Source organism: Centropristis striata, chromosome 23 (assembly GCF_030273125.1).
Source record: "Centropristis striata isolate RG_2023a ecotype Rhode Island chromosome 23, C.striata_1.0, whole genome shotgun sequence".
Classification (NCBI taxonomy): Eukaryota; Metazoa; Chordata; class Actinopteri; order Perciformes; family Serranidae; genus Centropristis; species Centropristis striata.
In genome coordinates, this window is record NC_081539.1 from 16,130,309 (window position 1) to 16,144,837 (window position 14,529).

Here is a 14,529-nt window from a genome sequence, read left to right on the forward strand (position 1 = left end):
ACTGCAATGTATAAAAAAATAAAATGACAAAATCTTGTTAATTTGGCAATTTTACTTTGTAATAAATAGACAACCTCTGAAAAGGAATACAACCAAAAAAAAGTTTAATCAAACAGATATAAGAAAAAAGCAAGAAAAACAATCTGCTCAAAAACATCAACAGTTGATCCACTGCATCAGAACAAAAACCGCAGTGTGGCTTTCACTGCTGCTGCAGGCTAACAGGAAACGTCACCATAAAAGTGTTTTACGAGGTATTTTTTCTCAGGAACTGATTGGTACGTGTAGATCAAACAATATAAAATATAAGTGTGAGAAGGAAGCAGCATTTCCTCAAATTCTCATCAGACTTTCCTCAATCAACACAACAATGCGTGACACAGATTTGAGAGCAAAAGTCCATGTTTGCATCACTGCTGCTCCCTCTGTCTGAGCACATGTCCACATGTTCAGTGTTTGTTTTCAAGGAAGATCACAGGTTTTTACTTCTGGAGAAATAGAAATCTATGCCTCTGTCCCGATGTTGTTTGGGAGTGTGAGATGAGCCTTTCTTTCCTCTTGGTGAGGGCCCTGCACCACTCTGGAAATAAAAGGAATCAAACATTCACTGTGATGGTGTGAAAGAAGACAGTGAGGCAATAATGCTTCTTTAAAGTTAAAACTAGTATTGTTTGCTAGTCGTGGAAGAAGATCATTCACCTCAGTAATTGTACAAATAATCCCCCCTTCCTTGTTAAGTCCTGTATTCAAAAGTCTAATTTAGTAAACGTAAAGTATTATCTGCATAAGTAACTTTAAGTATCAAAAGTAAAAGTACTTGTTTGGCTCATGTGAGTGACAGATTATATATGACATTATAAGTTTAGGTCAGTATATAGGTCAAATTTAAGAGATCCTTTCAAATGATCACAAGATACATCAGAGGGGTTATAACCTCTGTGGCCATTGAACAATCATTAAAATTAAACATTTGAGAAGTTTAGAGGGGAAGTGTCTGTTTGGAGGAACTTCTAATGACTCATAAATCCAATCAGACACTTCTTGTTTTGCAAATCAGGGAACCACTGGTTAATATTTAACGACAACAACAACATGTTGTATTTTATAGGCTAATCATTTTGCTGTGGGTAAAATCTTGAACTAAAGTAAATATATCTCATGTATCATATGTCACATAATTGAAGTGGAGTAAAAAGGTCAATATATAATGTGTGTATATATATATACATTTTGTTGTTGTTTTTTCTTTATTTTTTATGTATATATATATAGATATGTATATATCTATCTATATATATATATATATATATTATTATTTTTTTTTTTTTTTTTTATTTTATTTATTTATTTTCATCTTTTTTTTTTATAGGTTTACCATGTTTTTCTTATACTTATTTGGTGAGGGGAAGAGGGGATGGGAGGGAGAATAGGGAGAAAAAGTTTGCTTTGTTGCATGTAATAATGTCTTGTTTGACTAGCGTTAATCTGCAAACAAAATCTAATAAGCACATGTTTTAAAAAAAAAAAAGTTCAATATATCCCACTGAACTGTGGTGGAGCGGAGATACAAAGTAAAAAACCTAAAAAACAAATTCTATGTACAGTAAGTGCAGTACGTGAGTAGAGGTACTTACTTCTACAACTTTTGTTTGCAGGCATAAAGGATAAAAATAGCTACCCCAGCAGCAGCACCTGATCATACTATCCACTTCCCTTTTTCTCAAACACTAACCGGTTTCTTGTTAACGTGTCTGCTCCATTCCGGGGCCACGATGATGGGGGCGGGGTAGGTCTCACCGAGGGACACATGAGCATGTGACAGCGACGCGGTGCTGAGTGTCCAGGGCGTGTGCACGTCAGCTCCCCTGATCCCCTGCAGCTCAGGCACCCACTGCCGCACATAGTCACCCTGGATAAAAAAAAAAGGAATAGGAAGGGAAAGGAAAAAGGAAAGGAATAACTCCATCAGTGACTAAAAGGTCCAGCTTTCCTCACATTTGTAATGAAACACAAAAGTGTGACTCAGACATTTTGTGTTGTGGTGGAAACACTGATAAGCTGCAGAGTCATGTCAACGGGAAGTCAAACTATTCATGCATCTTCTCAAACCTACATTGTTATCGTAGTCGAGGCCTTGCTTGATCATGTTGAACTTCCTGTTCTCTCTGGGGTCGTTTCCTATACCAGCACTGTACAGCCAGTTGCCATAGTTGCTGCAGACATCGTGGTCAATCTTTGGAGGAAATTTTTAATTAATGATGGTTAGGAAGAATGACTCAGATCATTTACTTAATTTTAACTATTAATACTGAAGTATCTAAATGTACTTACTTTTAAAATATTTTTTCAACAAAATGTACTTATACTTCAAAACTCTCTTTATACAAAATGGCACAATTGAGAGTGTATTAAGGTGCATTGATGTGTACTTTATATGCTGTTATTTTACTTTTCCTGTTCATATATTTTGTGGGTGAAATATTCATCTGCAAAGTAACAAGTTTTAGTAACTACAGCTGTATGATAAATGTAGAGGAGCAAAAGATACAATGTTACAACAATGTAATTGAGCAGACTGGATATACTCAAGTAAAGTATGAGAGTTTTTCCTAAGTAGAGAAATTTTGTAAAGTGGCTTCAATCATTCTTAATTCAATACATTCAATATTATCATCATCTATCCATAAAAATAAAATAGGGCTCAAGTCCTAAGCTAAGTACTTAAAAAATGAATTATTCCACAATAATCTACCACAATAATGAAATCTATCCATTTCATAATTAATGTAAAGCCCACAAACTGCTGGCGGGCTTGAGAGGCATGTTGTCTTTTAATACCATTTATCATATTAGGAAACTATAAAAAGAGAAAATATTGTCAGAGTTTCAGCCTATGAACGAATCATGTTGAATGCTTCCATCAGATGAGATGGAGAGAATCTAAGCCAAAAAATAGGGATTTTCATTTTTAAAAAATGTATTCTACATGTCTCGTTTAAAATTTGGGCAAAAATAAACCGTTTACACTAACCATGTCCAAAAAACATAACATTTTGCGATTCTCAATGCAGCTAGGATGCCATCAACGACTTGGCTGAGGCCAACAGTCACATGACAAAAATTCAGTAGAATTTTGATTCACCTGCAGACTGTTTACAGAGCAGAGAGAGGCTGTAAGTAGAAGTTGTAATAGCTGTAGCATGTGGATTCCCCTACTTGTTGGCATTTGGAAAATTTATCTTTTTTTTTTTAAACTGTAATGTTTATTAGGTTTTGTTTTTTTTCATGTACACAAGAGACATACACAGCAAAAGAAAAAACACTTAACATTAATAAAACAGTATCAACATTCATGGCTGCGGGTATCCATATTCTACAAAATCAGATTCATACAGTTTACAGTTCACATGTCTTTCGTTATGTCATACAACACCCATTTTTTCCACTTTGAAATAGAAACATCTTCCTTCAGTCGAAGTTGGTAGGTCATTTTTTCCATACAGTATATTTCTCTTACAATCCCTAGCCATTGTTCTATGGTAGGAGATTCAGTCTTGTACCAGTTCCTTGTTATTGTCTTCTTGGTCGCAATCAGCAGTATCTTGACTATATAACTATCATTACCAGTTACACTTTCAGTTACATTTCCAAGATACATAATTTTACTTTCATTTGGTATTTCATACCCCAATATATCTTTAATTATGGCACCGACACCATCCCAAAAGGAGCGCAGCCTGGGGCACATCCAGAAAATATGTGCATGGTTAGCCTCTTTGCTCCCACATGCCCGCCAACATAGTTGTTCTGTCGCACTTTGTCGACTTTTAATCTTGGGTGTGATAAAGAAACGGGTTAAATTTTTCCACCCAAATTCCCTCCACGTTTGTGAACTTGTAGTCAAGTGTGGTGTTTCACACATATCAAGCCATTCCTCAGGGGTGATGTCGATGCCCAGCTCCTTCTCCCATCTAGCCCTAATGTAATCAGCTGAAGCATCCGTACAATCTCTAAGGTTTTGATATAGTACAGATACCACCTTGATTTTTGACCCATTATACACTCGCATTAGTACATCTATCACTCCATTTAATATTTTTGAGCTCCCTATTTCCTTTATGAAAAAATCCCTAAGCTGTAAGTACCTAAAAAAATCATCATTTTTTAACCCATATGTTTCCCTAAGGTCCTGAAAAGACATTATGTTTCCATTCTTTAATATTGTGCACATGGCAGTGATTCCCTTCCTCTCCCAATTTCTGAATGTCATGTCATTCAAGTTTGGCTTGAATCTTTCGTCATACGCAATCCAGCTCAACAATCTCACTTCCTGTTCTAATCTAGCCGTTTTATGAAATCAGCCCAGATAGTCAGTGTGTGGGAGGTTATTGGATCTATTGAGTCTTTTAATGTTTTTATTAATGTAATGTTGCCCAAAAGGGATTGTACTGGTATATTAGTTACCCTCATCTCAATCTCCTTCCACTTGGAGTTATAGTGCTTGTCACACCACTTAACTATTGGTCCAAGTTGTGCTGCCTCATAATAATCTTTTAAATTTGGGAGTGCCATACCCCCCCGGTTCTTAGCCATTTGTAGCGTGCTATATTTTATTCTTGGTTTTTTTACCACCCCAAATGAACCTCGATATCATCTTGTCCCAAATTTTAAATCTTTCTAACGGTATCTTGACAGGGAGGGATTGGAAGAAATACAACAGCCTAGGAAAGATGTTAATTTTAATAATGTCAATTCTTGAACTAAAGTCAAGTGATATAGTCGACCATCTTTCAATATCCCTCTTAATTTGTGTATGAATCTGATCATAATTTATCTTCTGAAGATGGCTTATCTGTTTTGTTAGGGTAACCCCAAGATATTTTATGTGTTCTGAGTTCCATTTCCATTTATAAGCTCTTGTAATTTCCTGGGAAGGGGTATAATTAAAAGCCAGAATCTGTGTTTTGTTCACGTTTATTTTATATCCTGAGTGGTCTCCAAATATACTTATAAGTTTCATCAAATGTGTTAGACTTGTATCGGGTCTTTCTAAATATATTATTACGTCGTCTGCAAACAGACTTATTACATGTTTTTGTTCTTTAATATGTATTCCCTTTATTTCCTCACTCTGTCTTATAGCCTGCGCCAAAGGTTCAATGTATAAGGCAAAGAGGAGAGGGGACAGGCAACATCCTTGGCGTGTTCCCCTCTGTAGCTTTATGCTTTTTGTTAGGAAAATTGATCTTTAAATAGATTCCTTTTTTGGTTTATTTCTATTTTTCTCAAAAAAGATATCAAATAAATCAAATTCTAAAAATGAATGGCATGATAACTGTCTTTTTCTGCACAAAAGACAGTTTTGAGTTTCTATTCTTCTGATTTTTTTTATTGAGCTTTCTCCTCAGAGGTGCAGGGCTTATGTTTGCAGTGAAAAAGAGAGACACAGTGATTACAATCTAACAGGAGAAGAAAAATAAATGACCCCAAACTACTTGGGGTTTAGAGTGTTCAAACCGACTTACCAGAAGGTATTCAAACCATTCAGCTCCCATCCTCCAGTCGAGGCCGAGGTCTTTTGTTAGGAAGCTGGCAACATTTTGCCGCCCCCTGTTGGACATGAAGCCCGTCATTGCCAGCTCTCTCATGTTGGCATCCACAAAGGGCACTCCTGTTCGTCCCTCTGTATTTACAAAGGATTCATATTTTCAGCTTCACTCTATACACTCTCAATGCAGCTCTTTGAAAGACACTAATTGTTTGAAAGAACATTTTGAGAGAAAATTATTTTTAAAATGGTGCAAACCTTTCCATGCATTGAAAAGCTTCATGTCCTTTTTCCATGGAACAGATTTGTCTTGAAGTCCTGAGATTTAAAAAAAAACCATGTAATTAATCAATAGTTTATTAATGAATGAAATGATTGAAAATGAGTTGAAAACCTTCTTACCTTTGATCTGAAACAGTCTGTTTCCAAACTTCACGGCTACAAACCTGAAGTAATCTCTCCACAAAAGTTCAAAAATTACCCTAAAAAAGACAACAGTGAAGAGAAGTTTGGATTATTTGTGACTCAATAAAGCTTTTTATACAATAGATTTTATTTAAATTGTTTTGTATCTCGCTCATCTTCCAGCCTTTTCTAACTCCACACTCACCAGTATGTGCTCTGATTGGCTGTCCTCTCCCTCTCATACTGCTGGATCTGATGATAAATATACCTGGGGGAAATGCAACCCATCGCCAGCCTGCAGAGCGCCAGAGGAGCACCGTTAAGAGATATATTTATAGGAACATTAAACTCTGGTCAGCAGCAGAGGAAATGATACAATAACACTCACCAAGGTGCAAATTTAGTGGAATAATCCACACCAATCAAGCCATTACGAGTCTCCTTGTAAGTTGCAACTGCATCCTATAAAACAGAAAACATATATGTATTACACCTAAGGTCAATAGGAGAAAACGCATCAACATATGAGGGATTTTTTTCCCATTTCATCAGCAGCATCTATTGCCTGTTTGTAATGGAAGTTGTACTCACAGTGTCCCAGAAATAGTGTTTGAGTCTGGCCAGAACCTGACTTTCACCACCACTGCAGGGGAAGGCTGAGCGAGGATCAGCCACAGGCTCTATAAGAATAAAACAAGACAAGCACTTCAGCATCCAACTGATTTCATAAACATTAAACACTCCCTGATGTGCATTAAGACACAGAATCGTAAAAAGATTCATCATATACATGGAAATTGAGCCAGTCTGCTGCTGCTAGCAGTTAGTGAAGGAATCTGTGCTCAGCAGTCTGCCTATTGAATTCTGAAAGTAGCAGCAGCGTGGATTTACATAAAAGAGGCACTGCATAAAACAAGCAATTTGTGTTTCCTTATTGCCAGCAGCGTGAACAGACATTTATACAAAAGTCAATTTAATAAGCGCATAAAATAAATGTAGAGAAATTTGGTGATACGGTGGAAAAAGCTTGTAATGATCACGGTTAGTGTTCAGCTGCTTATATGGAGGAAAAATATATATATATACTTTCCATCGTCATTATTGACTTTTACTTTTTTATTTTCTATTATATATATATATATATATATATATATATATATATATATATATCTTATTTTATTTTATCTTACTTTATTCTTTATCTAATTTATTTCTAACCTGCCTCCAGTGTTTCCTCACTGCTCCATGTTGAGATGGCGCTTCTTCAGTTCCTCTGTGCTTTGTTTTTAATAGGATGGGCGGCATGAAGGTGGTTGGGATGGAGGGTGTTTGTTTCTATGTTTCGTTATCTTTTTATTATTATTATTTTCTCCTTTTTATGTAAAGCGCTTTGTGTTGCATCTCTCTTGTATGAAAAATAAATAAAGTCTGATTGACTGATTGATTGAAAAAGCTCAGGACAGAATTATTCTTATATAAATGCTGTGTAAAGAATCACTTATACTTGTCTTTTTATACATTACAGCATGTGGGGAAAAATTATTGTTTGTTTTATTTACTTATTTTTTTACTTTACTCTCTTGATACTTTGCATTGACCCTTCTGCTTTGCGGCTGGCTCCTGGAGGCTGGACATTAAAAAGCATGACTGGAAAATTATTTTCTCCTAATAAAAAAAAAATGGAGTGAAGCACTTCTTTCTGTGAAAGGTGTTATACTAAATAAACATATTATTATTTGTATTATTAGTTCCCTCAAAGCTTAGACAACCTGCAGTTTAAGAAGGGAAGGATAGATTGAAGCCTAAATTTTAAAAATATGATTTTACTATTTTTTTCTACAGTTCAGCAGGGACCGTAGGGAACCCTTTAATCCAGACAGATCAACATGACTGAATTTCAGCCTGCGATGCACACATGTTTTTTCAGCCAAACGTTGTTGAAACAGAGCAACTAATATTGGGAACGAAAGCAACAAGTTAGTGGACTGTAACTTTCTCTCTGCTCTGCACTGGGTAAAAAAAGAATAGAGAAACAAAAAGAGGAGGACAAAAGAACGAGAGTTATGAGCGTAACTAAGGTTCTATCAATTCTCTCTGATGGCCAGAGTTGGTATGAAATACCTGGAGGACAATGACTTCTGGCAGTCAGGAAGGATTAAATACAACAGGAGTTACAGATGTAACTATGGTTCTATGAATTCTGGATGACCTGCAGAGTTCATCGTCATTCAGTCATTTCATATAGTTTCTGGAGGTCAGGAGGAATGGAATAGGATTGATTGGCTTGATTTTGTTTTTAACTGTGATACCGAGAATTGTGGAATTTCACTGGTTCTTCCCACTGCTAAATTTCTGGTATTGTGACATCCCTTGAAACAGCTGCAGTGCATTTTAGAACTGTTTATATTCATGCAAAAAATATACAAATATCATTTAGATTGTAATCTGCATGAGAAATAAAGAAAAGGGGGGAAAATATGGTTATAATGATTATCTGCTTATCGTGTTCAATTTGACCCTAGGGTTGTCAAAAGTATCGATACTCAAAAAAGTATCGATACTTAAACGTTGTATCCGGATACGATACTCATTTTCAAAAGTATCGAGTATCTGAAGCTTGTTATCATAGTTGCAGTTTCTTTTTGCACAATTGTTTTTTATTATAAATATTTAACCTGTGGTTCTGTTTCTGTTGCATTTTTCTTGTTAATAAAAATATTTCTGTTAAATTTTGGGGTCTTTGTTTTTATCCTTGTGGTATCGAAAATGGTATCGAGTATCGCATATTTTCCTGAGTATCGGTATCGAGTTGAAAATTTTAGTATCATGACAACCCTATTTGTGCAAACAACAAATTAGGATCCTTCACCTGTCTGCTCCAGGTCCTCTGCTGTAGGAATGGCTCCTTCCTCCAGCCCCCGGGGGAGAGGCTTCAGTTGCTCAGGTGTTGGGAACAGAGGCCTCACCCTGCTCTGGGTCTCCACTGCCTTCCTGAACTGTGTGTACACATCAGGCAGCCTGACAAAACCAAAGGAAATGTTACAAGATATTCTAAGGGTTTCTTACTCAACATCTCTCTTTAAATTGCCCCGATAAATAACAGGAAGTTAAGGATGCCGTATCTTCTCCCACCTGGACATGTGGGGAAATGGAAGATCATCTCTGTGATACAGTGTCGACCCCCAGCAGGTTTGAACTTTGACCTTCATCCGTGCACAGACATCCTTTACTTGTTTCTCGACATTCAGTTCTTCCGAAGTTACCTGGAACATAAATGCATGAAAGAAAAACAGTAAAAATCCCCAGACGATGATATAAAGTCAAGAAGATCACAATAAGAGTGTTTACCTCTTCATGGAAAGCCACGGTGCTGACTGAGCCCAGCTGCTTGATGAGGTCTGCAACTACCTCCTCTGGCTTACCCCGTCTCACCAGGAGGTTGCTGTCACACACACACACACATAGAACAAACACAAAAAAGTTCCTGTAAACACCATGCCAGACAAGCTGCATCCTGAGTAGAAAGCTAGGGACTTCCTACTGTCTGACCTGAAGAGATGATGTGGCCAGCTGCCATGTTAACATAAACACAACCATCTATAAGCTCAGCTGTGCCCTGATCCTGTAGCATCTGTATAAATAAAGCCTAGAAAGCTCAACACAAGTATGAGTAACAATTACATGAGGCAGAGTCAGAGCTGAACCGTGGAGAATGTAAAACAGTAGAAGACAGATAAATTAAGGTCATATGGACCAATCAACAAACATCGTTTTTATTTACCTGCCTTTGTTGACTAATGTGTTTCTGAGGTCCCTGATGCTCTCCAGTAAGAATCGCAGGCGGAAAGGCCCAGTCTTTGGCAGGTTGTAGTTGTATGTTCCCACATAATGTCTGGGGTCGAAGCAGTACAGTGGGACAATGTGCTCTGCATTACATTGAGCCCAGTGGAAAAGCTGCATGTAAAAAGCACAAAGTACCAACACCTCTTAGAAAAAGTAATCATAGCTTGATTACAGCAACAATGGTGCATTTGATTCTATTAGCAAACTGTTTTGGAACTACAAATATGGCCACTGAAGTGTACTTCTATGGTAATCACCATGCCACTTAGTAGGGAAACACATAATTTGACATGCAAAGTAAGCAAACACATTTGACCTTTCTATATTTGGTAAATTCAAGTTTTAAAAATATTTTATTTTGAAATCTATAACCAGAAGTCATACATGTTGATGGTTGACTTAGGGGGGTACAGTTTTTGTTTTTACAGAGCTAGACATAAAAGTACAAGGCAGGAATAAAAGGCAGCTCAAGGAGAATATTTTAAAATAAAATTTGTTTACTTCCTGCGATTACTTCAAATGTTCTGTGAAGAGGCTTTCAAATCGGAAGTACCATTGTTGTTGCTGACAGCGAAACAAAAGTAGCTTGATGCAAGGGGCACACAACGTTAAAGATACTACATAAAACGCTAAAATAAAATAAAAAATAAAATAAAATTAGACATAAATTACAACGCGTTGATACTATATAGGTCATTAATCAAATTTGGACACATAGTTTCTGCAGATTTTGGGTTAAATTTTACTTTTCTATATTTGTAGAATGCCCCCTTTTATTTTGAAATACATAATCAGAAGTCGGACACGTTGATGGCTAACTGAGGCGATATAGTAGGTAGGGATAAAAGACAGCGCAGGGCGAATATTATTATATAATTTTTATAATTATTATATAATTTGCGCAGATTGTCATTCCAATTTTCTGGTCATTTCACTTTGAAGAGGCTTTTATTCTCAAGGAATACAAGCCGGAAGTATCATTGTTGCTGCTGCTGTTGGCGAAACAAAAGTAGCTTGATGCTAGTGGCAAACATGCTACATAATATGCTCAAAATGTTCTCGTAATTATTGTAACAAAGCAAATATTACACGTCAGGCACATGGCATGAAACAGATACGTGTATATGTTGGTTAAATATGTGCTCTGAAGTTGAATAACGACGAATTTCTTAACTATATGGACTCGTAGCATATTCATAATCTTACCTCGTTGTCATGAAGACGCAAGTCGTTTCTTAGTAAACATATGATTGTACGGGACTTAGACATACTAGTAGTTTTTAATACAGCAGCGACAGTAAAGAAAAACACCGACAGTGCTCCGTAACACAGAGCAGCGTCTCCCGGTCTGTGGTCTCTGCTTGCTGCTCCTGCACAGTGAGTCGGAGTCCCTCACGTTTTCAGATACGACGTTACAAAACGTCGGTTTTGTAAGCTGCTGGCAGCTGCCACAAGCAATACATCTACAAATAGTCACTCTGTTAAAATAATCTTCTAAGTCATTTTTTCAAGTTTTGCAGGAAACACAAAAAACTTCACCAAAAGTGTAACATATGACATTTATTGATTTATTGATCACTCAAAAAGGATGTAACAAAGGATGGCTATTGGCATAATAACACTGTGTGTAAATCATGTAATTTAAGAGAAATAAATGACTTAGGCATTTTTTTGAACATGCCTTTGTGACTTAAGCAAGATATGGTAACACTTTATTTTGAAGGTGTCTACATAAGAGTCACACAAGCCTGTCAGAAACATGACAAGTATCATGAGCATTAATGTTACTTCAAAGTGTCATTAATGTTCATGACACATCCCATGTCATGTTTATGACACGCTCATGTCACTCTTATGTAGACACCTTAGAGTAAAGTGTTACCAATATTAGTGTCAACAATAAAACACTGATAAACTAAACTGATAACTAAACAATCTCCCTCTAGCTCTTCTTCGCTGGGTTCTTATCTGATGCCTATGAATGTGGCAAATTTTCAAAGAAGTGATGATGTTAAAGGGGTAAAATCACATGATCTGATCAACTGAGGATGTGGGTGATTTTACCATAGGTGGCCGGCGTCATGAGGAGACGATTTAGGCAAAAAAAAAAAAAATTGACAAAAAATGACTTAGGCGATTATTTTTACAGTGCTACGATATGCATAAAATCTTTTATGCAAACAGAACAGTGAGATCTGCATTTGCATTTTTCACAGCCACTGGAACATCAAGTCGTTGCATTTAAGCTATTAATTAAAAATCCACAGTGTTTAGAAAGATAGTATCATGTTACTCAAGTATATCGATATTTTTTTACACCCCTGGCGCTGAATATACAATTCCAGCTCAGCAGTTATCAGTATTTCTACCAATTTGTCCTCAAAATGCACTCCAGATAATTCAGTCCACTTTCTACAATAGCTCCCCTAACTTCCTGTATGCAAACGTTTGTATTGTGGAATGTAATGAAGAACATTTACTAAGTTACTGTACTGTACAAATGTTCGCTACTACTTTACTTTACTTTACTTCACAAATTAAGATTTTTGCATAAAAAGTATAAGCATTTATAATGAATATTTACCCAACTGTTCTCAAGTACAGCTGAAACGTTAAATCTATCTATCCATTAGCAGATTGTCAGAATATAATTGGCAGCTGCTTTGATAGACATTGAAGTAACTTTCTAAATTATTTTGAATCATTTTTAATTTTTTGGGTTTACATTTTCAATGCAGGACTTTACTTTTAAATGTACTTTTTAGGGATTTTAGTTTCCCCTTGAAGTACTTAAACTACACTTTTCTGATAATTGTTACCTATTTTTACTTTAGCAAGATTTTAAATGCATTTTTTTGCTTTTGAGAGATGTGGTTCTCACAGGGCAGCTCGGCCACTAACATATGATGATATGACCTTCAATCTGAGAGAGAGAAGATCTCATTCTCAAGAGAGACATGTTAAAGAAACACAGCAATATGATGCAATGTTACAGACAGAACAGGAAATGTATAAAAGACAAGTGTCATTAATGTTCATGACACATCCCATGCCATTTTTATGACACGCTCATGTCCCTCTGTCACTGTCATTTTACTTTTTTTTTACATTAATTTTTTTTCTTTATTTTATTTTTCTTTATTTTTTATTTTTTTATTTTTTTAATTTTCAATTTTTAATTAATTTATTTTTTATTATTTTGTTATTATTATTATTATTTATTGTATTTTTTTAATTAATTAATTAATTCATTTTAATTTTTTAATATATGTATATTTTTTATTCTATTTTATTATTATTATTATTATTATTTATTTTTATTTATTTATAATTTTTTATTTATTTATTTTATTATTATTTTGTAATTATTATTTTTTCTGCGTTTCTGCGCATGCGCGGCCTTTCTGCGCTTCTGCGCATGCGCGGCCTTTTTCGCTTCTGCGCATGCGTGGCCTGTCTGGACAATGCGCATGCGCCGAAAACCGCGCATGCACAGAAACGGAAAAAGCCGCGCATGCGCAGAAGCGAAAAAAAAGCCACGCATGCGCAGTAGCGCAGAAAGGCCGCACATGCGCAGAGGCGAAAAAAGGTAGCGCATGTGCAGAAGCGCAGCAGGGCCGCGCATGCGCGGAAGCGAAAAAGGCCGCGCATGCGCGGAAGCACAGCGGGGCCACGCATGCGCAGGAGCCGGAAAGGCCGCGCATGCGCAGAAACGCAGAAAAAATAATAATAATAAATAATAATAAGATAAAAATAAATAAAAATATTTTTTTAATAAAAAAATAAACAAATAAATAAAAAATTTTAAAGAAATAATAAAAAATAAAAAAATATAAATAAAAAAAGAAAGAAAGAAAAATAAATGTAAAAGTACTAATACAGTTGAAACCAGAAGTTTACATACACTATATAAAAAGACACATATGCTTTTTTTCTCACTGTCTGACATGAAATCAGACAATCACTTTTCCTGTTTTAGGTCCGTTAGGATTACCAAAATTATTTCTATTTGCTAAATGCCAGAATAATGAGAGAAGGATTTTTTTAGACAATTTTTTATTACTTTCTTCAAAGTCAGAAGTTTACATACACTAACATTATTATGCCTTGAAACAATTTGGGAAAGCCCAGATGATGCTGTCATGTCTTTGGAAGCTTCTGATAGGTTTATTGACAACATTAGAGTTAATTCGAGACACACCTGTGGATGTATTTTATGGCACACCTGAAACACACTGCTTCTTTGTGTAACATCATGGGAAAGTCAAAAGAAATCAACCAAAATATCAGGAAGATAATTGTGGACCTGCACAAGTCTGGTTCATCCTTGGGTGCAATTTCCAGATGCCTGAAGGTACCACATTCATCTGTTCAAATAATTATACCCAAGTATAAACACCATGGGAATGTCTAGCCATCATACTGCTCAGGAAGGAGACGGGTTCTGTGTCCCAGAGATGAACGTGCTTTGGTCCAAAATGTGCATATCAACCCAAGAACAAAAGCAAAAGACCTTGTGAAGATGCTGGCTGAAGCTGGTAAGAGTGTGTCATTATCCAGAGTGAAACGAGTCCTGAGACATGGGCTGAAAGGCCACTCTGCCAGGAAGAAGCCATTACTCCAAAAGAAACATAAAAATGACAGATTACAGTTTGCAAATGCACACAGGGACAAAGACCTTAATTTTTGGTCTGACAAAACTGTAATCTGTCTTTTTTATGTTTCTTTTGGAG

General features: G+C 36.0%; 1 protein-coding gene across 1 annotated transcript; it reads right to left on the reverse strand.

Annotated features, from left to right (window-relative positions):
- Positions 1-34: 34 nt before the first annotated feature.
- cry-dash (cryptochrome DASH) lies at positions 35-11,210 on the reverse strand. Its single transcript, XM_059326464.1, has 14 exons — positions 11,003-11,210; positions 9,735-9,907; positions 9,302-9,395; positions 9,086-9,216; positions 8,823-8,971; positions 6,545-6,633; positions 6,342-6,415; positions 6,159-6,248; positions 5,951-6,030; positions 5,807-5,866; positions 5,526-5,683; positions 2,114-2,233; positions 1,733-1,909; positions 35-580 (listed from the first exon to the last, which is right to left on the reverse strand). Exons 1-14 carry the CDS (start codon positions 11,063-11,065, stop codon positions 473-475), a joined length of 1,566 nt encoding a protein of 521 aa, XP_059182447.1. The 5' UTR covers positions 11,066-11,210; the 3' UTR covers positions 35-472.
- Positions 11,211-14,529: the final 3,319 nt, after the last annotated feature.

What these genes read in the sequence shown, in the direction of transcription:
- cry-dash (XM_059326464.1), bottom strand. Translation starts at nt 11,065, where the DNA reads ATGTCTAAGTCCCGTACAATCATATGTTTACTAAGAAACGACTTGCGT. An exon ending in TGCGTCTTCATGACAACGAG is followed by an intron (nt 9,908 to 11,002) that starts GTAAGATTATGA and finishes TTTTACATGCAG; the next exon opens with CTTTTCCACTGGGCTCAATG. An exon ending in GACACGTTAACAAGAAACCG is followed by an intron (nt 581 to 1,732) that starts GTTAGTGTTTGA and finishes TTTTATTTCCAG; the next exon opens with AGTGGTGCAGGGCCCTCACC.